The 25,107-nt window shown below is 36.2% G+C and overlaps 2 protein-coding genes across 2 annotated transcripts; both read left to right on the top strand.

Annotated features, from left to right (window-relative positions):
• Positions 1–7,988: 7,988 nt before the first annotated feature.
• LOC311206215 (transthyretin) lies at positions 7,989–15,355 on the top strand (the record flags this gene model as incomplete). Its single annotated transcript, XM_084281462.1, has 4 exons — positions 7,989–8,057; positions 8,793–8,932; positions 13,202–13,337; positions 15,248–15,355. 4 exons carry the CDS (start codon positions 7,989–7,991, stop codon positions 15,353–15,355), a joined length of 453 nt encoding a protein of 150 aa, XP_084137588.1.
• Positions 15,356–17,637: 2,282 nt separating this feature from the next.
• Positions 17,638–24,151, top strand: TTR (transthyretin; the record flags this gene model as incomplete). The annotated part of the gene is made up of 4 exons (XM_084281285.1): positions 17,638–17,706; positions 19,537–19,667; positions 22,354–22,489; positions 24,044–24,151. The coding sequence occupies 4 exons, from the start codon at positions 17,638–17,640 to the stop codon at positions 24,149–24,151; spliced, it is 444 nt and encodes a 147-aa protein (XP_084137411.1).
• Positions 24,152–25,107: the final 956 nt, after the last annotated feature.

Below are 25,107 nucleotides of genomic sequence, written 5' to 3'. Positions count from 1 at the left end.
GCTCTGTGCTGTTAGAAGGGTTGTAGGTATGTACAATGACCACAATATGTACTAAAAGGACTTCCAGGTTTTCCTGGATGACTTTACTTAAGCAACACTTCTTACACAACAGATTTTAAAAGAATAAAGTCAACTTCTGAAGGAAAAAAATGTCCCAAACAGGAAAACAAAACCTAGGCATGTTTCACTGGTAGGTTCCACAGCATACCCTGCATTATAGAATTTTATCATTTTAGAGCCAAGCAGTGAGAGCTTAGAATAACTGCCTGAATGTGAGATACATGTGGTCTTATAAAGTAGTTAAGTCATAGGCATATAGCATTCAGTGGAAAAACATCCAACATCAAATGATCTTTCGGACAGGTCTACAACTAGATTGAATTGTTGCAAGCAAGGAAAAGGAACCTTCACAGAAAATTACTTGAAATCTCAATGAGAATGGTCAGTGGGAATAACTCCCTAAGATATTCCCCATGCTCACCCAGTGCTGTGGATCATTCTGCTTGCACTGTGCTGGGTTTCTAAAATAAGCTGTTGGAGCCAGGAAGTAAAACTGGCTGCCTGTCTGACTTGACTACAGGCCATCATCTCTTTTCATACCTTAAGTGGAGACGGGACAAGCTGCTTTACACCAACTACTGTTTTATCCCCTGGGCACTACATACTGCATGACAAATAGAGGGTCTGGTAGATAAGGTGGCTGCAGTTCTGTTTGCGGTTGTCTTGAACACAGATCATGTCTCTGCTTCATTACAGTTATTGATAAAGCACCCCTGGATGTACAACAAGTCTAATGATTGAGCAGTTTCTCAGCAATGGTGTGTGGCAGACCAAGAAAGAGAAGGTGTATACCCCCCAAAATAATCCCCATTTTACCCCAGGGATAAAATGCATATTCCAAGTGGAAAAAAAAAAAAAAATATATATATATATATATATAATACTGTAATTGTGGGTCTAGAGCAGTGATGCAACGGCCATACCTACAGCTAAGCTGCAGCCTCAGCAGTGGTATACTTTATTTATGTGCTACAGGAGGTGTTCTGTACCTAGTTTAGAGATGGCAAACAATTAAACTTATTTTTGCCCTTAGCAAGCGTTGCACTGAACTTTTGTCAAGTTTGCACTCTATAAAACTGAGCATGTACCTGTTACCTGATTAGAATTCAGTCTTCTAGCTTGGCTGGTAGTAGGTAAAGGGGTTATAAGCACAGAGACTTAATCAGAAAAAAATATTTACTTGCAGCTTCTGTTTGTCCATTTAAAGCAGCAATCTGTGTTTGCAATGATGTAAGGTAGGCAGCACTTCATACAGAATGCATATGGGAAAAAGGTTGTGTTTACATATATGAAAGCATACACAAGGTATATTTTCCATTACAATATACCACGCCATACTTGTCAGTCAACCTTCAGCTAACTCATGTAACCCACGGTATTTCAAAGTGTACAAATGAATTTTGTCCCACATAATACAAAACTAGCTCTATTTACTGGCGATATGGTGAAAAGCACTAGGAATCCCAGAGCTATTCAACATTTTCCTTCACCCCATACTTCCTACCTTCCTCACAGATTTAGTCACATTTGCTATGGACATAACTAGCGACAGGTTTTGGCTCAGGTAAGCTTGTCTAGGAGCAGTGGCTGGTATACAACAGCTATTAGCTCTTTTCCTTTGCTTTTCTTCTGCTAATGCATCATGTTGTTGCAGGATCTACAGCACAGAAAAGTATCTATTCCTTCTCCAGGAGTTTTTCTACTTGAAATGTTATAGTATACTTTATTCTTGTTTTAAAAGTTGAGGTAGAGCAAAATAGAAGGAAAAAAAAAAAAAAAAAAAAGGAAAATCCAGCCATTTTTACTGTCTCATACATAAGGTTCCTAATCTGCCCATTACTGCTTTTTGAGAATCCTTTTTCTTCCCCCTCTAAAAAAAAAAAAAGAGATAGAGGGTTGCTTCCTCTCAGACTCCATTTCAATGTGGTGCACATCTGCTTTTGCTAGACCAGTATATCTGGTAAATGTACTTGGAAGCTGATGTAAATATTCAGTGAAGCCCATGAAAGATACAGACACACAGCTTGTGAGATAAAATGATTAGTACAGCATTTCCCCAAGGCTTTTGGCAGGAAGCAGGCTCCAGTTCAATTACTAAAATGAAAGATATGGATGTGTGATGGCCATGCACATGACAATATCTGTAACTTGGTTCTTCCTGTTCAACAGTACACGAAGTGGATTTTAATCCAGGGCAGATGGTGATCTTATGCCAAGATGGGGCAGATCTGTGGATGAACTAAAGAGGCTAGGTAGCCCTGGACACATGATAGAGCATAAATGCAAACACAGGCTTTCCAGCTACGGTTCACTTCAAAGCTGCATCCAGATGAGTCCATGTGGTGATCTCCCTATATTGACCTCCACTGAAAAAAGAACTGAGTCATTTAAATAGCATTATAAGATGATTAGTCATTAACCAATGGCTAATTTGACACTGTGTAAATTTGAAGAAGCTTTTGAAAGGACTACCCAAGTGGACCTACATGCTGGAAAAACATGCGTTTCCACACACCTATTTGTATTCAGGTACCAGAATGAAGTGTCTGGGAATAAAGCTTTAGACTCAGCATTTTACAATCTTAAACAGCAAGATGCTGAGCAAAGTACATAGCTGTAGTAGCTGACACAGGAGCTTCAGCAAATATATTTGTAACTTAAGAAAAGATTATAATTTAACTCTACAGAACTTTTTTAATGATCATAACAGCTAGGGGAAGATTTTCAATGTCAACAGTGTCTGATCTAATTATTCATTTGACATCTGCAGTCCGCTGACATTACATCAAGTATATGTGGAGACTGCCTTAAATTCTTTGCCTAGACAAAGCCCCCTGAAAATTGTGTTCTGTGTTATTTTTTATGCTAATAGAAACATTTGCATTACATTGTGGATTTACTGTGTACCTCTTACTATAAGAAGGGTACGAAATTAAATAGATAACCTTCACTATCTCATAATTTTGCTATCAAGGAAATTGACCTTTAAAAAACATCGATCCCCTGGCAAGTTCAAAGTATTTTTCAGCAATATGAAAAGTTAAGGCACCAGGGCTGCCACAAGGGTTATTCAGTTAGCTTTGCATATACATTTATTTATTTGTGCATTCAATTGTCTAGACTGATGGATTAGTATGTAGACAAGAAGACATATTGAAGATCACAAGTTTGTTTTAGAGGGATGACAGGGACTACAGAGATAGCTAATGAAGTAGCATTGAAACACTTCAACGTGAAAGTCTGCACAGGTGAGAAGGTGCCAGGTGAATTCATAGATTACAAACACTCCAAAGTAACAATCATCTATTTAGATGTTTCATTCTTTTGGAGTTTAGGTTATGTCCTAGGATGCTTTGAACATAGCCTTGAAATAATCAAAAAATGCAATTTTGTACCTGAAGCCCAGTCCAACCCACTTGTTTTCTAAATTGCTTGTTAACAGTTTACACTTCCTCTTTATCAGATTAACCATTCTTGATATAGTGTACAAGATAAGGATGATTTTCTTATTTTTCTATTTCTGAGCAGTAGTGTTTCCTTATTTCCCATTAAAATATCCAGTGTTAGTCCTCTGAACAAGGCAATTTGAGAATGGTCATTAAAACTCTAAATGCAGACATACTCCCTATACAAAATCAAAATGCATGGCTGACTGACAAACATGCACTTAGCACAAACCTCTGAAATGCCACTATTTTTAAGGCAATTCTTTGCAAACTGAAATTCAAGCTCAAACATGAACTTCCTTAAGCACATTTTTATTAGAAAAGTATTATCTCCAGCTTTGCCGAGAGGATAATGGTAAATAATCTGCAAATTGCTAAATCAGCAGAAAACCTCTCACTGACTGCAGCAGTGCCCTGATGTGCCAGAGCTCTGCCACAGCAATTCAGTGGCAGATGCCTGGACTAAAATTCAGAGTTCTTGACTATAGCTCAGAAAGTTCAGGCAAACTTTGTCAAGAGGTAAATCTCAGGTCTTTTCCTGTAAGTCCTAATAGAATGTAACTCTAGAAAAGTTAAAATAAAAAATAAAATAAAATAAAATAAAATAAAATAAAATAAAATAAAATAAAATAAAATAAAATCACGTTGAGTTCTCTATACTATAGAAAGTTTTGGTTTTGTTTGTATGCTTTCTCAGAAACTCATCAATTCTGTAGAAGAAGTGCAAGGAAATTTATTCAAATAACTGAATGGTTTATCATCAATCAGCATATTTCCTGCTGATGTCAAATGAGTAGCTTACAGGGTTTTATGGTCAAAGTCATATATTTCAGAATATCTGAGCATTTTTCCATGTGAAATGGTTGGTTTTCTAAATAAAATCAAACAGAAGAGAATGGAGGAGAGAGTAAAGAGTTTATTTATGTAAAATAAAATTAAGTGTGTGACTATATGGAAGAGAAAGGTATACTGTAAAGCAGTTGGAAAAAGCCTTGACATAAACAAGAGTATTAGCGGGACATGTTTATTCTTGACCTGAACACTATAATGCTTCCAAGCAGGGAACACACTTTCAATAAAAATAGGCTTTAATTCTAATTCTTCAGCAATGAACTTCAACTGATTTGGAATTCAGATAAGCCTTAAAGTATTTACATATTTGAGGATTATCTATTTTTTTCCATAGCTGGGGGGTCTCATATTTCTTGGCTTCCATAAGGCTGTGGTTACTGTGCACACCAGAGACTCTTTGCCTTTCTCTTCTCCAGCCATCTAACCACCCTGGATGCTACTCCCTTCTTCTGGGTTTTGCATGTTCTCCAGCTCAAAATAGCCTCTTTCTATTTCTGTGTTCACTTTATAACTTACCTTTTCTTCCACACCAGAATTCCTAAATTTCCTCTCCTCTCCTCTCCTCTCCTCTCCTCTCCTCTCCTCTCCCTTTTTTTTTTTTAGATGTTTTCAGTGATCCTGTTAACTATTTCTTTACATTAGGGCTTTTATGGTACTACCCCATGTCTGATGATGCTCTGTGTAGCAATGCTCTCCTTGTGACATGTGCCCTCATAGCAGAGTCTCTGGGAGCTGCCCAGTTTCCCGCTCTTCATGGAAGCTCCCTTACTGCTTTAGAAGACTGAATTCCCCAACTCCATTTGCTCTTCTATGCTCAGCCCCTTTTCTTTAGGTTTCCTATTTATTTATTCATAAATACTTCAAACTTCAGACTCCCGTTACCCAGAAAGTGTTTAAAAATGTCAATCAATCATCACTTGCTACATGCTCAGCAGTTACTCATCTCCTGTCTCCTTCCTCCTTCTACAGTCACGTGTTTTGATTCTTGCTCAAAATAGTAAGATTTCATTCACTGAGGCTGGTACATTCTGTAAAATTTTAGAGTTTAGTTGGATGTAAATGTCAAAAACTCTCACAGTACAAACACACACAATCCAGATGATAGCCATGCCCTTCTAGAACCACTGTATCCTTCTCTATTTAAAACCATCTAAATAGGAGCCTCTACCTTCTCTTTAGTATCACCATTTCTTCTGGCTCCAAGTAGATGCCTTTTTCTTTCAGCTAATACTCCACTCCTTGTGCTCCTCAGCCAGCTATTCCAAATTGCTGGACCCTCCTATGTATTTTAGCAAAACCATTTCACTGGCAATATTTGTATTAGTGAGTTGAGACTGACAATGGAAGGAGAATAGTCTAACTGTCATTGGTTTCACTAGGCTATAGTAATTCTACATTAAGTTTGCATGGGATTTCAATAGAATTCAGTACAAATTCTAGATGTTCTATGGCCTCCTAGGTTGGAGAAATACTGAAGACTTTTATCTTCTCACCGAGTCCACTCATATTTTATCGTTTACAGCAATAATCTAGTTACTGCAAAATGTGGCAATGAAGATTCACAAAAACACAGAGTCTATTTTCTTTCCAAAATGGTTACCCTGCTAATAGTCAAAGAATCCCTATTTAGATTTTGTTTGGGAGAGGGAGAGTACAAAAAAACGGTAAGGGAAGGAGGAGAAAAAAAAAAAAAAAAAAAAAAAAAACAGGTTTGGGGGTAGAATTTTCCATGCTTGTTATTCACTTCAGAAGCCAGCTAACAAAAGATCAATGTTATAAAAGAGGAAAGTAAAACAGTAATACAGACAGATGAAATATACTGTCACTCTAGACCTGATTTTTTCAGAAACCCTCATCTCACAGAAAACCTAAGGAAAAGGTTTTTTCCCCAGGTTTCCCTTTTTTTTTGGAAGTCTTTCTCCCATATGAGGGCAGTTCCAGGTGCAGACAGAGTCATTAGCTCCTTAGCATAATTTCCTTGCAGACCAGCTGACAGAAAATGAGAGGACAGTCTACTTGCACTAAAATGCAGATAAATTCTCTTCCTGGCATACGAAGCCTTACTACTTCAGAGAAATATTTATAAACAATGTGAGCAGAATAAGGAAGTAAAGCATTGATGCACTGAACTAAGAGCAGCGTTTACCTCTCCAAGATCTGAATAGAACCCACAAGCACCAGACTGCAGCACGAGTTGTTACTGCTGGGCACCTCACATTCACTTTTACGTGCATACAAAATGAGCATAGAATGCTACTTACATATTAGCCTGCTTTGCTGTAAGTTCAAAGGGCACTGTGATCCCAGTTCAGGAGATTACTGTAATATAGATTTTTTCCAACCCACAACTTTGCCAAAAGAGAACAGAGTACATAAAGCAATCTGAAGGCATAAAAGCTTCTGGAGAATACTGTCTATAACCTCTAAGAACTTCACCATAATCCCACCCAATTTAAGAAGCAAAATTGCATTTTTTAGAATACTATGAAATCAGTAACAACTAAGTACATCACCTCCAAAGAACTGAAGTATAAAGTCAGGGTTGTTCAGGACATGGAAAGTCAGAAATGCCAAAGGATTGTTTCTTTCAACTAGCACAGGGTGCAGTACAATTTTTATGTGATGCAGCTGGAGAAACCCAGCTATACCGTGCCACTCCTCCAAGTTACATCTTCTCCCTTCTAACTTAGCTTAGGGCTGGATTCACCCCTGAAACTACTTATATGTAAATGCACTTTTCAGAGCATAACAATAACTCTACCAGGATGATAAGAGTTTGACAACTAGACTGTTTGTTAGCCAGATCTTAACTTAAGCTACCAGTCTGTTGGTTTGGCTTCTGCTCGTGTCCATGGAACAAGAGAGGACTCATTTCTCTTCTCTTAGACCTCTGCCTTCCCAAGGGGACAGATTGTACTAGGTCTCTTTCCAGTGACTAAGAGGAAGACTTAGTGTCTAGCTGAAAGTTAGGCATGATGAATCCTAGTCTTGGGAACTTCTGGTGAGAGTCAGCATGTTGTCAGATCCTATCTAAATTAGGTTTCAAAAATAAACATTGCTCTTATTAAAAAAGCAGATGCAGACATGGGAATCTGTCTCCAAGCATGGACCATTAGTGCTGTCTCAGACAGAAAACGAACAAACTCCATTACTTATATGGAGTCCACCTCTATATTTGGGAACTAGTCTTCAGAGAGCATTAAATCCATTGAGAAGAAACATGGAGCACATGTAGAGAAAACAGTGGGGCATTATCATGCACAACCTGAGGCCAAGGGAATGTAGATCTCCTAGAACTAGTTGGAATTCTGTGCAAAGAAAGGTTGTTTACATTATTCTGTGGAGGGCTTTCTACGAGTCTAATCTCCCCAGGCAAGGGTCATGTTTGTGTCCGTTACTTATTCTCTTTACTCTAGTGATCCCGCAGTCTTTCCATTGACTGCAATGGCTGCGCTATTCATGGACTGACTCTAGGATTGGACTGTGTACTAAGCAAATAATCAGAATCAGCAGATTTGGAGTCATATGGGCACCCAATAAGCAGCCTGTTTTGTTGTAGGATTGGGTATAAAATCCCAAATCTCATCAGCTCCTAGCTGTTGGCACCAGGACTCACTAACAGCAAGCAGAATGGCCTTTCACTCTGCTCTTTTTGTTTTCTTAGCTGGACTGGTATTTCTCGCTGAAGCTGCACCACTGGTGAGTCTTTTTTATTCAAACTCAATCATTACAAGAATCATCTATATTTTCTAGATGACTAGCATCTTCCTCAGCCATGAAATTCTGCAACAATTAGACTTCATTGAAGTGTTATTTTAATACCATTTTTTAGGTATCTTCTTCAGAATTCTTTAAACTTTTCTTTCATCATTTACCCATCTATTTTAGGACACTATGAAAGGGTGTAGGATATAGGACATGTGACCCTTTATTTTTCTCTGTTTATGTCAGTTTCTGACTCACATCCCATATCTTCAATATAGAGATAGCTTTACTTTTTTCACCAAACAAGTGCTTCTCTAAAGAACTAAAATGAAAAAAAAAATGTATATATATATTCTTCCACCCCTAGTGATGATGTAGGCATTTATTTCTTGGTTGCCTAACATTCCCTATTAAAATAATTTACTATTTTCTTATCTGTGATCTCACTAAAAAGGTGTATTTTACGATATCTTCCCAGGGACACATGCAACTGTAAATATTTGTCAAACTGTGTATATGTATGTATGTAAAATAAAGTGATATGTATAAAGATCAAAGATTCTGCTGTAAGCCATAAATGTTAGTGAACTAGCTTTGAAATGCCATTTTGCAAAGAACTTGCTTTTAAGCCAACATTAATTCTGCAAGAACAATCTATCTTCTCTTTGAAAGAAAGCTTTTGCAGGCCTAGTGAACAGCTCCTATATAACTTCTCCTGCTTTCCCCAAGGTCTCCCATGGCTCTGTTGATTCCAAATGCCCTCTCATGGTGAAAGTGCTGGATGCAGTCAGAGGAAGTCCTGCAGCTAACGTAGCTGTTAAAGTCTTTAAAAAGGGTGCAGATGGAAGCTGGCAGGACTTTGCCACTGGGTAAGTTATGTGGTCTTACTGAGACATTTTCAAGGTGCCTTGGGAAAACAAATGAGAAATAAAGGGAATGGAGCTCTGATCAAAACAACTTTAAGTTGTCTTTCACATGTCACACTATAACCAGAATTATACACACTAAAACCACACTATAACAGCACATGATTTTTGGTCTAGAATACATCCGATTCAAGTGGAGCATACTTGTTACTGAAATTTAAATACATACTAATTGGAAAAAAAAAAAAGTTTATTCAATACTTATTATTTTCTCCTATCTCCAATATTACCTTTCCGTTCTCCAAATATATATATATATTTAGATCGTTATTTTCAACAGTCACATACAAAATCCTTTCTGTAAGCTCCATCTCTACACATACGAATAACAAGTGTATTAGTTCTCTTCTGTGCAATAAACTTGCTCGTTGGATGAAACTGCTTAACCTGAAGGTTTTCAAGAGTCCCATTTTAACAAAACACAGCATGGCCACAGCATGTTTGTTGTCATATCTATAGATTTGCATGGCTTTTGCTATTATGACAGGTTTATAGTTACAAAGCATCCTCAGAACATTACTGAGAGGCATGCAAATACTACTATCTTCAGCCTGCAGGAAAAATATGTGGAACAGAGGGATACAGTTTTCTAAAATTTAAATAAGTGAGGTATTCATGCATTTAAGTTTCATTGTAACAATTGACTGATTCAGATTTTTAACTAAGAGAAATCTCTATCAGCAGGATGATATTCAAGTACAGGACAACAAGCATAGGTGTGGACAGGAACAACTAGAGCATCCAGTGGTCTTTTACTAGAACTTTTATAACATGATTTATATAAAAGCTGTAAAGAGAAACAGAGAACACTACAAGCAGAGACATACCTTTCTCTATCTGAACAGTTTCTTTCTATAAAACTCAAAACAATCAAGAAGACAAAACCTTTCCTCATTGAAAGATAACCAACCACCTAATAAGGAGGAGATAAAACCAGACACCTCCACCCCCAAAGGGTGAGTGTTAATCTAGGAACAAATGACTCTTGGAGTGGATTTATATACTTTAAGCAACAGAGTACCTCTTTAAAAATTGACAGGTTGCTTTCAAGAGAGGTGGGGACAATGGTAATGTTTTGCTCCTAACAAGTATTTGTGCCGTGATCAGGAGATACAGGTTATTTTGAATGTTTCACCAATTGGTCTTGTATGTGTAAAGTATAATTTACACTGGAATAAGATAAATATAACATCAGTGTTTAATGTTGTCACCTTTTGAGAATACTAGTGTTTTCTTGTTCAGTTTATGACACTGCTCTTAACATGTCCAAGGAAACAAATCCTGTGGCTCTTCTCGGCCAAGTTCTTTTGGCACTTTATATTACAGAGAAAGTCTGAGAAAATAATCTATTTAAATTACTTAAATAAATAAATGAGGAAAATAGCCTTAGGCACAGAAGTATTTTGCTGCGGGAAGGCAATAAAATAACATTAAACCACCATTTTTACTGCAGGTAAAGATTATGACCTTTCCCTTGGCTTGCATCTTAACCAAAGCTGCTTTCAGTGACAACAGCGACTTAGGCTGAGGGCACTAGTTTGAAATAGTTTTTCACATATGATTGCAATTTTCTTCCTTTGGGAAAACTAGAGTTTATCTGTGATAAATCTGTTGAAAATTTGAATGCAATCAAGGAACACAATCTGTAACTACACCCAGCATGTTAATATTTTGAAGGTCTGTATGCATTTGCTAGGTACTGTAAAAGAGTCATTTTGCATAGATGTCTATAAAGGCTTTTTTTTTGTTTTGTTTTATTTGGCTGTTTTAGTTTAGTTAGTTGGTAGTTGTTGTTTAGCCTTGCTAACACATTTTAGGGAACTTAGCAAACTTTGTAACTATAGAATTTAAAATATTAATAAATATTTCAAATAATAATGATTCTCTTTTAAAAGGCAGAGAATAAGTTAGCATAACAACAGCTGATTTTATTAAGAGGCTTATTTCAAAATAAACTTGGCCAAAAATATGCAAGAAAAGCTTTACTACAGCTGAGATGCACTCTGAGGAAGGCCCTAGGGCTAGGAAGCATGTGATATGGGTTCTCTATGAGCTCTTCCCATGACAAGCTTTGACCTTCTCACTGCTCACATGTTTTTGAAAATCTAGGCGTTATAGTTCGAGAGTTGCATTCACTAAACATTGTGACCTTGTATGTGAATCATCATCAAAGAAAAGAAAAGAAAAAAAAAGATGTCATAGCACATCTGATAGAAATACAAGTGCTCATACAGAAATACAAATGTTGCTCAGAAAGAATCACTTGTACCATTTTGCTACCAGGGCTAAATGCAGGAAATGCTCTGCCTTGTGCTACTCCCTCCCAGAATATGAATCACACACTGTCCTGTAGGATGCCACACAACAGTGGTACTTAACGGTTTGCTTATGAGCAAACCACTGACACTGAATGGCTATCACTTGATAGCTAAAATAAGAGAAAGTGCCATTAACTCTTGGTGGTGAACAGAAGGTTTCAAGTGAACCCTTGTTTCCTGTTTCCCAGTTGTTCCGGATGGTTAACATCTGCAACTCTGGATCAGCTAATTACAGAAAGGACCATTCAAGCTGCATCCACGTCTTTCTTAAACTAAAATTTCTTCATATGAACAAAGATTTTGAGTCACGAATAATTTTTTCCCTTTAAACAGTTTGTGTCAAAACCATCTAGCTTCTAAGCAGATACATGTCAATTGCCAACCTGCAGCCTGCAGCCTGAACAGTTCTTCAGGGTCTCAACAATTGCTTCACAGTTTCAAGGACACATGAGCACTTGCCAATGAGATCTTCAGCCTTTTGTCTCTTGCCTTTTCTAAAGGCAAGATAGCTTAAGCAAGGAAATACTAACGCTTCTACAAAGACTGCCTATGAGACATGTTTCAGTCATGTCTTGGATTCTCTACAGGTATGGAAAGAATACCCGGGTATAGCTGATTTCACCTGTACTATACCTGTGAGACTTTTTCAGTCTTCAAATTGCTATAGCTGAAATTTAAGAAAACCTGAACAGTACCACGGCATTTTTGATTTTGTAAATTCTTAATTTAAGGACAAGATCGTCATTCAGACTTCTGTCATTTACTTGTCAAGTAACCAAGGAAGATAAGCAAGATGGAGGAGGAGGCTGGGAAAGAAAAGCTGTAATAGCACAACTGATTCTTTCTCTGATAAGAAGCAGTAGCTCATTTCATTCTCTCTTCCCTCTATTCCTCCTTATGTGTTTCTATTTTCAAGCTATTCCTTGTCATAGGCTGGGCAAGTCCTACTAGCTCTTCAAATCAAAGTTTTCTTTATTTTTCCTTCAAATACATCAAGTGGTTATGAAATGCTATATAGATATTTTCGGTAGAAAAAAATAAAATCATATAAAGAGATTGAAATAAAAATAAATCAGTGAGGGAAAGGGCATACAAAGGAGTTAGAAGACAAATATGTAAATATTTAAACATCTGTCAAACAAAGTTTGGTCTTTTTCAAACTAATATGGTGCAATGCCAGCTAGATTTCCTCCTTGCTTTTGGATTCCATTCACCCAGCATTTTGTTACATGCTGAATATATAATCTCTCTGAGCTGCCAATTCCTATTGCTCATTTACATGGCACCCAGTGGAAGAGGACCCTACTCTTTGACCAAGACATGGTAATTTGAATTAATAAAATCTCATGACACTAAATTGCTGTTCCAAGACACTACCATTCAGGGTCACATAAAAACACATCAGTGTTTAGATGTAAAATCTATAGTCTCAGTGCTAATAACTACTGAATAAAACAATTTGCCACTAAAATCTCTTTTCTCTAATTATAATTTGAGAATTGGCATCTTGCCTTTCATCATGACAATCCTTTTCCAAAGCAACTAACATTTGGTTCCAGAGGGCACTTAGTACAAGTTTAACATGATATTAAAACAGGGGTCTTAACTATAATCCCTGCCATAGCAACAAAAATGACCAAAGAAAGCAAGTCAGCTTTAATTTGTGATGTACGTGGATAAGCTGTTAGCAGGGACAGGTTCTGCAATATCAAAGCATATACTACACAGGAGGGAATTATTTCAGATTACTAGAAATCATTCAGTGTTGAATTTGGCTATCCAGCACCTGTGCTATTTAACACTCCACATTGACTGTTTCCATTTTTTGGATTCATGCCACCATCTCATTTAAATGACAGTATAAAATATTTATGTAGATATTTTGTCATTACAGGAAAACCACAGAGTACGGTGAGATCCATGAGCTCACAACAGAAGAACAGTTTGTAGAAGGAACGTACAGGGTTGAGTTTGACACCAGCTCTTACTGGAAAGGACTTGGCCTTTCCCCATTCCATGAATATGCTGATGTAAGTATTTGCAAGTATACCTAATAACCTATATATCATGCAGCAGCATCAGCTGGACAGAACAAATACAGTGTTTTGATACTGAAAAAGCAATAAAATGGTTCACTGCCACCTAACATTGTGCAAATAAAGACAGTAAACAGTCAGCTAAGCCAGAGGAAGTAGCCAAATTCCCTGCAAGTACAAATTGACACAGCTCTTCAAAGAGGAGCTGTGCCCATTTAGTTTAGTAGAGACCTTTGTCCAAAAAGAGTTATGTTATTTGAATGGACTCAGTGTTTTAAAACCAAACAAACAAACCAAAATAAACCAAAACAACAACACACAAAAATAACATAGTCTTCTTCAATTGTTGCATATATCTCATTTCATCATAAATATACAGATTTGGAAGCCTTCATTTTATAAAAAATTAGCTTTTCATTAATCAGGGAGATTTCCCTCATACCAGTCACCTGAATTCTTGTATGATTGCTAATTACAGCAAAAAAATTGTTCTTTTTGGTATGCATTTTTTCATGATGCTCAGTAAATACATGCATAATGATACATGCAATAGAAAAAAAAAAAAAAAGGAAAAAATGGAAAAAAAAAAAAAAGAGGCATAAAAAAGATAAAGAAACAATCATAGTGAGAAAATAAAAGTTGGCTATTTCATTGATACCCAAATTCCATACTTGGGGTTTAATCGTGTCATATGCTTCCCTTTGCTTTCAGCCCAACAATGATTTATAGTGTGTTCTTTTCTATGACATTTACTTAGTAATTCCAAAAATTTTGTTTACATTCTTGAGGCTTACTCTGCCATTTAATTTAAGTTTCTCTAAACATTCTGTTCAGTGGTCTGGAATGGCTATGGAATTATTTTGTAGAACATTTTAAATTGTTAATTTATGGAGACCTGTGGAAGACTAAAACAAATGACTAAGGCCCTGATCCATAAAAGCCTGAGGTGCAACTTGAATGATTTAGGTCAAATAGACAATCCTCATAAATGTTCCCTAACCATTTGGATGTCTGAAAATTGCTGGGACCTAAGAATTTCACCTCAAAAGGTGCTTAAAAGCACATAGTTGATCCTGTTCCAGCTAGGCTGTTAGGATGCCTTCCTTTGATGTAATGGTCTACAAGTCACCCCATTACCCTAAGAAGTGGGCAAAGTTCAGTCACCGTCTGTGTACAAGGTAATTCTAGCCTACAGTTCTCATGTGTTGGCAGCTTAGACTTTGGCAGGATTAGGGTGGAGGGGGGGATCTCTCTAGTCTTGACAGTTCAGAAAATAGTTCAAGCATTAGACTAAAGAGAGCCAAAGAAAGGGACTCAATTGAAGGCACTTTTCCTGGGAGCTGCATGTCTCACCTTCCAAGAACTGATTTGGAGAGCAGCAAATGTGAATTCTTTTAGAACAAAGGTCTTTTCCTTTTCTTGCAAGTCTAGTAACTCAGCTCTTCCATTAAGATCTGACTCATCATGAGCTGTGTTAAAAACAGTACTGAGGCACTGAAGTACAGAAAGTGGCTTTGGACTCCAACTGCCTGCCTTGCTTGGAGCTTGGACACCTCACACAGATCTTTCTTACTGGTTGTTTGAGATACCTCCCTCTCATCCTCCCACCCCACATCACAGACTAGAAATAGGCATGCCTGACTCAGGTGTTCAGTGTCTTCACCGCACTTCACTACAGGTGAGGCTTTTGTGGACACTGGTCCAAATCACACTAATTTCTCCATCTTCAGCATGTGTAACAAATTAATGGGGAGCATTACCCTTTGCAAAGGTGTCTGACCATTGACTGAACAGAACTAGCAAAGTAGTCTACACAGGAACTAGAGCATGCTTCCTAATTTTAAAAGCTAAGGCAGTTTCAAATGTGTGCTGTTCATCATGGTTACAAGTTTTCTCTTTTCCAGGTGGTGTTCACTGCTAATGATTCTGGTCACCGCCATTATACCATTGCCGCTCTCCTCAGTCCTTTCTCTTATTCAACCACTGCTGTTGTCAGTGATCCCCAGGAATAAACAAGTACTGTCATTACACAAACACCTTCCTCTGCTAGGACTATTGTAGGCTTTTAGGAGGAAGGGTTTTTCTATTGCTAATGCATATCTTTGTGCTATATTAGTTTTTGTGTTTGTTTATTTTTCATTTTGTAACCTGGCAAAAATTCAAACAAGTCAATAAAAAGTTACTTCTTTAAAACAATTTCTGCTCTATTGGTGAAGTTTTATTGTGTTATAAAGTGCCATAATTTGTGTTCAAATGCAAAGGGCATCTGGAAGCTGTGTGTGGCATATGGAAGTAAATTAACACTTGTTTTGGTTCTGTTATCTTCCTCCAGTACTTTAAACAAAATCTCACCATATGAACTGGCTTGAAATAGGAAAGTTAGAGTTCTGCTACCTCAGGAAAAAAAAAAATCCGACCAAACATACTCAAAATAATAATGTCATCTATGCTATTCATAGCTTACACACAGAAGAGACAGTCCCACAATCAACTAGGTCACAGGGTAAATAGGAGAAATTCTGAATATCTAGCAACAAACAATGTAGAAAGATTAATAAAATATGTAAATGTAGAGAGCTGGATAAAATCTATGTAGCTTTACTTGAAACTTTAAGGCATACTTTGTTGATTTCAAGAGGAAGAATTGCTACTCACTGAATCTAGGAAGTTCTGAAGTAATTTCAATTACCACCATTTTTAACAACTCTGATCTTTAACCCAGTTGGCTACCATATTCAGGTGCATTCCAATTAAATCTCTAATAAGTCAAATCTCTAGCCAATACCCATAAAAAAAAAAAAAGTCCTAAAATAGAAGCATAACCTTAATATGCTCTTCAAAATTTTAGAAACAGAACAAGGCAAATTGTAGAGTAATTGTGATTCAAATAACATTGTTGATAAATGGACACATGAGTGTGACGGCTTTAACAATGATTTCTGTCGACTTATGGCCTATTGTATTTAAAAATATCCTGAAGCAGAGGAATTATTGTTTAATGGGATTATGGAAATGACAGAGGCCATTACTGAACTCATGCCATTCAGAAACTGTCAGTACTCATCTGCACTGACCTTGGAGTTGATCTCTCCACTGAGAGCCTACTGGGATGACTGCATACCAAGAGAATTTACAAGCTATTTAGTTAATTTTCCCAATGATTTCTGGACTCCAACAAAGTTACACAATTCTAGTAAACAGTGCAGATGGTTTCAAAATAGCACCCATGTTGAAGCATGCATGCTATTTCATGGGAACCTGCTATTCCTAAAGCTTGAAAATCAGTAGGTTTGATTTGCAGCAGGCTATGCCTAGCCATTTAATTAGAATGTAAATATGTTCCTAAAGTTGTGGTGTTGTCATCAAAAATAAAAATAATAATAATTTAAAAAATAAAAATGAAAAAAAAAAAAAAGAAAAACAAAAGGAAAAGAAAGAAGAGGTTAACATCCCTACTCTACATGTAGTCATCCACCTGAGGACAGGGTAAATATAGTAAGAGTGTATTTGCATGTGCCTAGCCAAAGATCAGAAAGAGTTTCATTTCAGGAAATAATATTTTCCTAAAATGAAACAGAGACTTCTGGTGGGGGCTGACTTGCAGCTGTACAGATGAAGTCCTGAAATTGTACTGAATCTAAGGAACAACTAAAGTGACAGGATTTAAAAAGCTATTTAGCTGTACTTTCAGAAATGGGTATGTAGGTACCTAATTAACATGCTGGAAGCCAAAGATAGTATTTTCCCTCCGGGGAATACATAAGAAAACTAGATAGTTCACACATTATACACTTACCACAGAGAGAAATCCCTTAACAGATAAACATGGATGAGTCAATTATGCTCCACTATAACCACAGAGAGATTCTCATAGAAACTGAAATTGTCAAGTTGATAAGGAATCTCTATTTCTCTTAAGTATACGACAAGTATACGGCACTATTACTCAACAAAAAAAAAATATATATATATATATATATAAAGAAAAACAGAATAGACATTTTTTTTCCAATAAAACAGATTACTGAAGGTAGGTAACTATCCTCTTGTGGGTATCATTCCCACAAGCAGTGAAAGCAGTGATAGAATACTTATTTTCACAGACAAGGTTCATGTTTGTATGGGTTACTTATTTTCTCATTATTTACTAAGTAAATAGTAAGAATCAGCAGCATGTTGAAAGTCATATGTTGTTTTTTTGATAAGTAGCTTCAGTTTAGAGGCCTTGATATAAAAATCACAGACCTTGTCAGTTTATACTTGCTGACACTGAGACTTCCTAGTGATAAGCAAAATGGCTTTTCACTCTGTATTTCTTATTTTCTTAGCTGGCCTGGCATTTTTCTCTGAAGCTGCACCACAGGTAAGTGTCTTAGGATTGAAGCCCTTCATATTGATGTAGTCCCAGCCCTTTTTTTTTTTTTTTTCCTTTAATACAATTTGTGTAAGTGAAAAATATAATATTACATTTTATTACAATTATTTTGATTTTGTGGTATGTATTGACTGTAGTTCTCTCCTGTTCTTTTTCTGGTCCTTCTTTCTCCTTCTGTAGTGATAACAGAGAGCTTTCTGGTTAGAGAAGCAGCACTTGCTATCAGACTCACCAGCTACATGAAAAAGGGTGCTAGAGAAAAAATGCCGTAGTCACTACACAAAAGCCTTGGACAAAAAGCAGCTTTAGTCCTTATAACACAATGAACAAGGTCATGAGGAGTTTCAAGGCAGTTCTGGCAAGGTCCTGCAGTCCTAGTATTCCTTATGGTCCCCAGCACTTCCTCCCACGTTGGTTTTAGCTGCATTGGCTGAGTAGATCCATGCTGGAGTGATGTTTTTTCTAGTCCTCTCTCTTACTGCTCCCATGCATGAATTCATTAATGCAAGCAATGAACAGAGCCAAAGCCAGGATCCCATTTCTCCTCTCTCCACTTATAGAGGACTCATTTACTCCAACAGAGCAAGCTAGAGATCCAGACTTCTTCAGTCTGTAAATCTCTTAGAATGGACTCTCCTAGAGTCTCTCTCTCCTCCTACTCATTCTTCCTCTCAATCTCTGATCTTTGGGAATGTGAGTATCTGATCATCCTTGTGAAAAAAAAAAAAAAAAAAAAAAAAAAAAGAGAGAGAGAGAGAAGAAAAAATAAAGGTCTTCTATTGAGTTTACAGGGTGAAAAAGCCAGGAAAATAGCTGGTGGCATTACATACCCCATTGCCATTACCTCAAAAGAAACGGTAGCAAGGAGCATGGCATTCCAGAAAGTGAGCCTGAAGATTCAGAGCATATGGATGGTATATATGCTGATATAATTCTCTGACACAGGGCAGGGTTTTTGGCCCATGGGATATTTGGTACATCATAGACTGTAAGTGGGGATAGATGAGAGAACTTGCAAATTTTACCATCTACGTCACAATCCATTTTGCAATGATTAAATGGAGATCAACAACTGTTATTTTGAGCTCATCCCTGCTTAGCTCTATTTTCTCACTTTTCATCTGAAGAATTAGGCAATGGAAAGTCAAAGCCCTAATTCAACTCTATGTTTGAGTATGTAAAACATCAAGGCATGACCACCATTTGTAATGAATGTGTGCAGAAGAAAACTACAGCCATCCCATGTTTGAAGAAAGGTTTTTCTCTTCTTCCCATGTATAGTTGTCAGGAGATAATAAATCTTATCTAAAATGGTGCTAGGAAAGACTCAGTTTACAGCAGAATTCATATAACTTTAGGGCAAGAAGTACATCAAAAGCCCTCAAATTCAGAAGGCTTTGCTCAAACTGCCACCCCAAAATATGAAGGAAGAGTTATAAGATTTTTAAACATTTCTACTACTTCTGTTAATTTAATTATTTGCTGCTCAGGACAAAACTTAGTTAAAAATTTATGCTGGAAATGATGTGTAGATGAGTGACTCCAAAGGGAAAACAAAAAGACATTCTCACACACAGCTGCAGTGTCTCTAAAGTGTACATGACTACCGTCCTCCCTACAACCCCTGACATCTTCCTCCCTGGTTCCATTGTCTCTAGCCCCCTGAAACCTTCTGCATATATATTTCTGCAGTGCACAGTAATCTTGTTGAGCAGATGGTATATTCAGTAAAGCTAAAGAACAAGGTCCCTTACTGCTTTATTATGACCAATGACTTACCTTTCTTACAACATAAAAATTCTCTCTTCCTACCTGAAGGACTCTTCTGATTCCAAGCATCCTCTTGTTGTAAAAATTCTGGATTCAGTCCGAGGAAGTCCAGCTCCAAATGTTCCAGTTAAATTATATAAAGCAGCTGCAGATGGATCTTGGGAACTGTTGAATTCAAAGTAAGTCATACCAAAGTAATGTGTGAGAGAAGAGAAAGATAACGGGAAAGCCAGAGTTGAAAAAACTTCATGTTCTCTAATGAACAACATCTTTTTTAGTCAGAGAAAAGATACACTACTGAATGAACAGCATTTTACTAGCTGCAGGTTGTCATTTAACTGTACTACAGTTTCAACTAGCAAAATAGTTTTATAATGTTATTTCATTACAAAAGGCCTTTTTTTTTTTCTTTTTAACACCACCAATGAACAGTTGCATTATTACCAGAGGAGTCAGGCAGACTCTAGTTTGTTTGAAACTGACCCTGGTTGAGAATTCCACCTTTATTGACTGTTTTTCTTCTTTCAGAAAGGTTTTCCATTTCCTACAATACTTTAGCTCTAAAGAGAAAATGTGGAATTGTTCAGAACATATATTACTTTATAATTGATAGCCTCTTTCTTTTTTTTTTTTTTGAGTAAAAGGAATTAGCCAAAATGAGAAAGTGTTGATATAAAGCTTTCTTACCACTTTTCCCACAAACATTAATATCTAACAAGAAAAAAAAAAAAAAAAAAAAAAAAGATTCTCAGATATATAAACTTGCCACGTCTTTTAAAAAATATCATTGCATAATTTCAAATATAGATAACTTTTTCTGTGTTTTTTTTTTTTGTTGTTGTTTGTTTGTTTTTTGGGGGGGTGTAATTGATCAATTTTTAGTATATACTAACATTTTATAAACTCAAAAACATTTTTTCATGGAAGTATGTAATATGAAATTGAAAACAATTATTAGGGGCTACCCAAAATTAGCATTCCTTCTCTATTCAACAAGCAATATCCCTCTTCCACAATTCTCTGACCAAGATATTTGCAAAGTCTCATCCAAGACATTATTTCCAGGATATACAGTATATTCTATCTTGAAAATAATAATAATAATAATAAATAATAATAATAAAAAAGTAAGATGGGGAGATAGGGCTCATGAGAGTTAAAGCTGACATAGTGCAGGAATTTCTCTAGCATGATTCCAGACTCAGATGCATTTGTAGAAAGTCCATGAAAAACCATACATAACTGGCTCTTTGGTGTAGTAAAGCAGTGCACTGGCAGAAGCAACAGGGATCTCATATGTGTCTTTGAAAAACACAGCTACAGTGAAGGCTACACAAGCAAACTAAGCCAAACAAGAATGATGTATTCATGTTGTCCTACCTAAATAATTTGCCTCCCATTCCACAAATAAGATAGCTTCATAAATATTCAGTCACTAGAAATGTATGTAATTTTCCATTAAGGGGATGTTCAGGTTAGATACCTTGAAATTTGAGCTTAGGGACTTTCTATAGAGATACTGGCATACTGGGCTGAACAGCTGGATGTTGATCATAGCCTTAAAAAATACTTTGGGTTTGAATCAAAGAACAAAGTAACCTTAAGATGAGGTATATGAAAGATGTGATAATACTAAATCAACCTCTCCAGTCTTATTTATTTATAAATAATGGAAGGTTAGGAAGGGATTCTAAAATAGCTCTTCTTAATTAAAGATATGTTTGGTTTTAGCTGAGAAATCTTATTAGAGAAACAGTTATCTAAAAATAATCAAGCCATGACAAAGGAAAAATAGAGACATTTGAATGGAATAATAAAAAACAAAAACAAAACAAAACAAAACAAAACAAAAAAGAAAAAAAAAACCTGCTGACAGTATCTTGGAAGATACAAATGACTTCATAGTTCTACGTGATATTAAAGCACAAATCTTAAGTTGTGTACTGGATAAAGATATAAATAACATTCTAATCTTTATTTTTCTCTGCATGTAAGTTTAAAGTATGTTCAGAAAAGGATTTGGCAGCTAGAACACAAAACAGTGTTTGTGACTACTAGAAGCATATACAAGCAGCAGTTATTTGTGAATAACCTAGGTGAAATACCTAATTTTATGTAACTTATTCCACAAAAATAAGTTTCAACCAAGAGATGTGTTCGAGAGACAGCATTCAATATTGTCTCTAGAGCCCCAGATTTTGGTTTGTGTTCAAAGGTCTGTTGTTTCAAGCCAGTTCTATAACCTTGGCTAGCATTGAAAACATCTTTAAGTCAAACTAAAGCATCTATTTTTTGAGGATGTAAAACCAACTAGTTAATACAGATACCAAGGAATTCCATAAGGCTACACTGTTGGCTGATGTACAGGCACTTCAAATAGTAGATTTCAAATAGCTGACTGTAAAAAATATTCCTACTGATAAAAGAATTTAACATATTTAAAAAAGATAGCAGGCTATGGAAAAGTTGAGTTGACCCTATTTACTTACATAGTTAAGCGCATCATACAGCTTTCACATTGCTTACAGCAATGGTGAAGTTTTCCATGTGAGTTCATTTAATTAACTCTAAGACTCTGCCAAGAGCCCACAAACAATAATGTCAACATTTGGCTCACCCCCAAACCATGCCTAGTAGTGACATGGCAGGCAGCCATCCGCTGTGGTGATCATGGGAGTAGTAAATGCCAAGATAAGCTCTGTGAGGCATCCATAATACAGATGGACATAAGCCATTCCAGATCAATAGAAGTATTCATCACATTACTTAAGCTACGCAACATCACTTGAGTTCAGTTGTTGAGAACTACATTTTTATAGGGCTTTTAACCAAAATATAAAAGTGCATTCTTCTCCCATTGTACAGACAAACCAATGAAAATGGAGAGCTCCGAGAGCTCACAACTAAAGAACAATTTGTAACAGGGATATACAAGATTGAGCTTGATACAGCCTCTTACTGGAAGAAACTGGGCTTGAACCCCTTCCATCAACATGCTGATGTGAGTATTCATTTTCCTCTGTACATAGGTTGCAAAGGATATATTAGATATGTAGGATTTGAATAATAATAGCACATATTGAACTTACTTTTCACTTTAAAATATTTTAGTATTAACACTTCAAATCTACAGCCTCAGAGCATTGTGACAATGCACTCATGACGGAATCTACCTAGTAGCTTTCCCATAACTCTTGATGAGCTCTTTGGTGCATTACTGATGAAAAAGTTTTCCATCCTTCTGGCTATACTTACCTATCATTCTGAGACTAGATTTGAGAGAACAGGTAGATTATTAAGTTTCCTTGGAAAAGAATTTATCTGCGTTTTATATCTAATATTTCTCTAGATGCATACAAAGTTTACAAATTAGATTTCTAAATAAATGGAAGTGTGAATTGTTTTCTGGATGCCTCGATCCTCAATTCACAACAGAATGAAATATAACAATTTTTTTTTTTAATTTGCATGGGACTGGTTAGATGGTCCAAACCAGGTACCAACTGAGGCCAGCTCCATGGTTTAGAACTCACTGGGGACTATGTTCTTCCCCTTCACAGTATCAGATCCTTCATGTGAACTTTCAGTAACAGCAGTCCTGTATTAGTTGTTTGCTGGACTGTGACAAATCAGTGAGCACCAATACAGCTGTACAGTTTGCAACTGCTGCTATTCTTCATCTCCTTGAGAAAAAGTGGCAAGCATGCGGGCTAAATTTTGCTTTGGCCTCCCTGAAATGGGTAAGAGATGACAATTCTTATTCTAGATGACAATGAAGGTTAACACTGGACAATCTTGCTTTTTGTAACTTAAACAAGAGATAAGATGCAAGATTCATAACGTTCAAGAGAATTGATTAAACATCAAGAAAATGTTCACATCTCTATTCCTGACTACCACCTTTCTTCTCTCAACACAAAATAATCTACTAATCTATAGGGAGGAATTGAAGGAACATGAGCTGATGGAACAGATGCTAAAAGGGTTCTTGTAAATAACACTCCTATGGAAGGTCATTATTGAGTCACAGCCAAAGGCAGTAGTTCTGTATCTACTAGATACTCAAGTAGCATTAAAGAAATGTATTGCTTACACATTTTGGAGTAAAGATAGCTCTGTTTAACTCTGTTCCTCAACATTTAGGACTTCATAAGAACAACAAAAATAAGATAGTAGTAAAATACTTGAAATTGTACCTTAATTTAAAAAAAAAAAAAAAAAAGACTCACAGTGTTCAAGAAGAAAAAAAAATATCATTGTTATTTATCAATACCAACAAAGAAATTACTATTTAATAATAAGAATTATTATTTGGATAATAAATGTGTGATAAAAACATAAATAATATACTTTAAGTGGCAAGTATGCTTTTAACAAAGGATATTTAAACAGTTATATATGTGGGACAGATCACTGGCCACATCACCACATGAGAAGATATTTCCAAAGTTTTGTGGGAGGTCAAATTAAAGAATCACAATATTTTCATCTAGGTGTAGGTTTATAACTAGAGATCAATTCTTATTTGTCTTGTGTTTGTTTCTTCTTTTTCCAGGTGGTGTTCACAGCTAATGATGCTGGTTATCGACATTACTCCATCGCTACTCTCCTCAGTCCCTTTTCTTACTCAACTACAGCAGTAGTTAGTGAGCCAGTGGAATAGAAACAGATATTAAGCATGAAAATTTAGATATGTAAGTTAAATTTTCCATAAACGGTAAGAGTAAAAACATAGTTTCTGACCGTAGTAACAATTTTAGAATTTGCATAGCACCTTTCATACTAAACCACTAACAATAACTGTCAAGTTGTTTATTCCCTTTGTTAACTTTAGGAAGATATATTGACTTTGTTTTCAATAACTCTGCTGAATAAAACTATTCAGAGAAACACATTAAGTTTAGAAAAAAACATATTGATTGAAGTCTTCCATGAAGTTAATAAACTACATTCCTTGCCAACAAAGTGAACAAAACACACTTGAAAGATGTCTCATGGTAATTAAGTGCACAGGAAATGCAAACCACCACCTGCCATTATCTATGTATTTCTGAAGCCCACAATGGATGAAGTCACATGGAACTCAATGTCCCACATATTAATCAAATAATCTCATCTCCCAATTCTGCTTTTGAAAATATGAAAGCAGAAGCAACATTTGAGTGACAGCAGGGAAGAATAGCACATAAGGATGCTATGTGTACTTAAAGTCTCCTTTCCTACTTCTAAATATAGTATAACCAGTAAAACTTCCAAGAATAGTCCATATCCAGCATGCAGAAGTGTATCTATCAAACATACTTGAAGATATTTGTGTGTTCTCATAAAACTCAAAGTTCTGCAAGTAACTTTGTCCTCAGTTTAAGTTTTCCTCCCAAAAGACTTGCATACCTCTAACCTTCAAACACTTTTCTTATAACTGTAAGATAAAAAAGAAAAGGTATGAATGACAATCGCTGTTTCCAGAGAAAACCAGGTCTCTATTTAATGCTAAGAGAAATATTGATGAATCCTATTTCACATTCTTGTAATCCATATATAAGGAAAATTACACCTCTACAAGAGAAAAGTCATTATGAAATTGAACAAAATAGCAATGCTTTCTTGGAAAAGTATGTA

Source organism: Netta rufina (genome assembly GCF_964035555.1).
Source record: "Netta rufina genome assembly, chromosome: 2".
Lineage (NCBI taxonomy): Eukaryota > Metazoa > Chordata > Aves > Anseriformes > Anatidae > Netta > Netta rufina.
The sequence above is the reverse complement of the archived record's forward strand: the minus strand, read 5'-3'. Positions and strand labels throughout refer to the sequence as shown.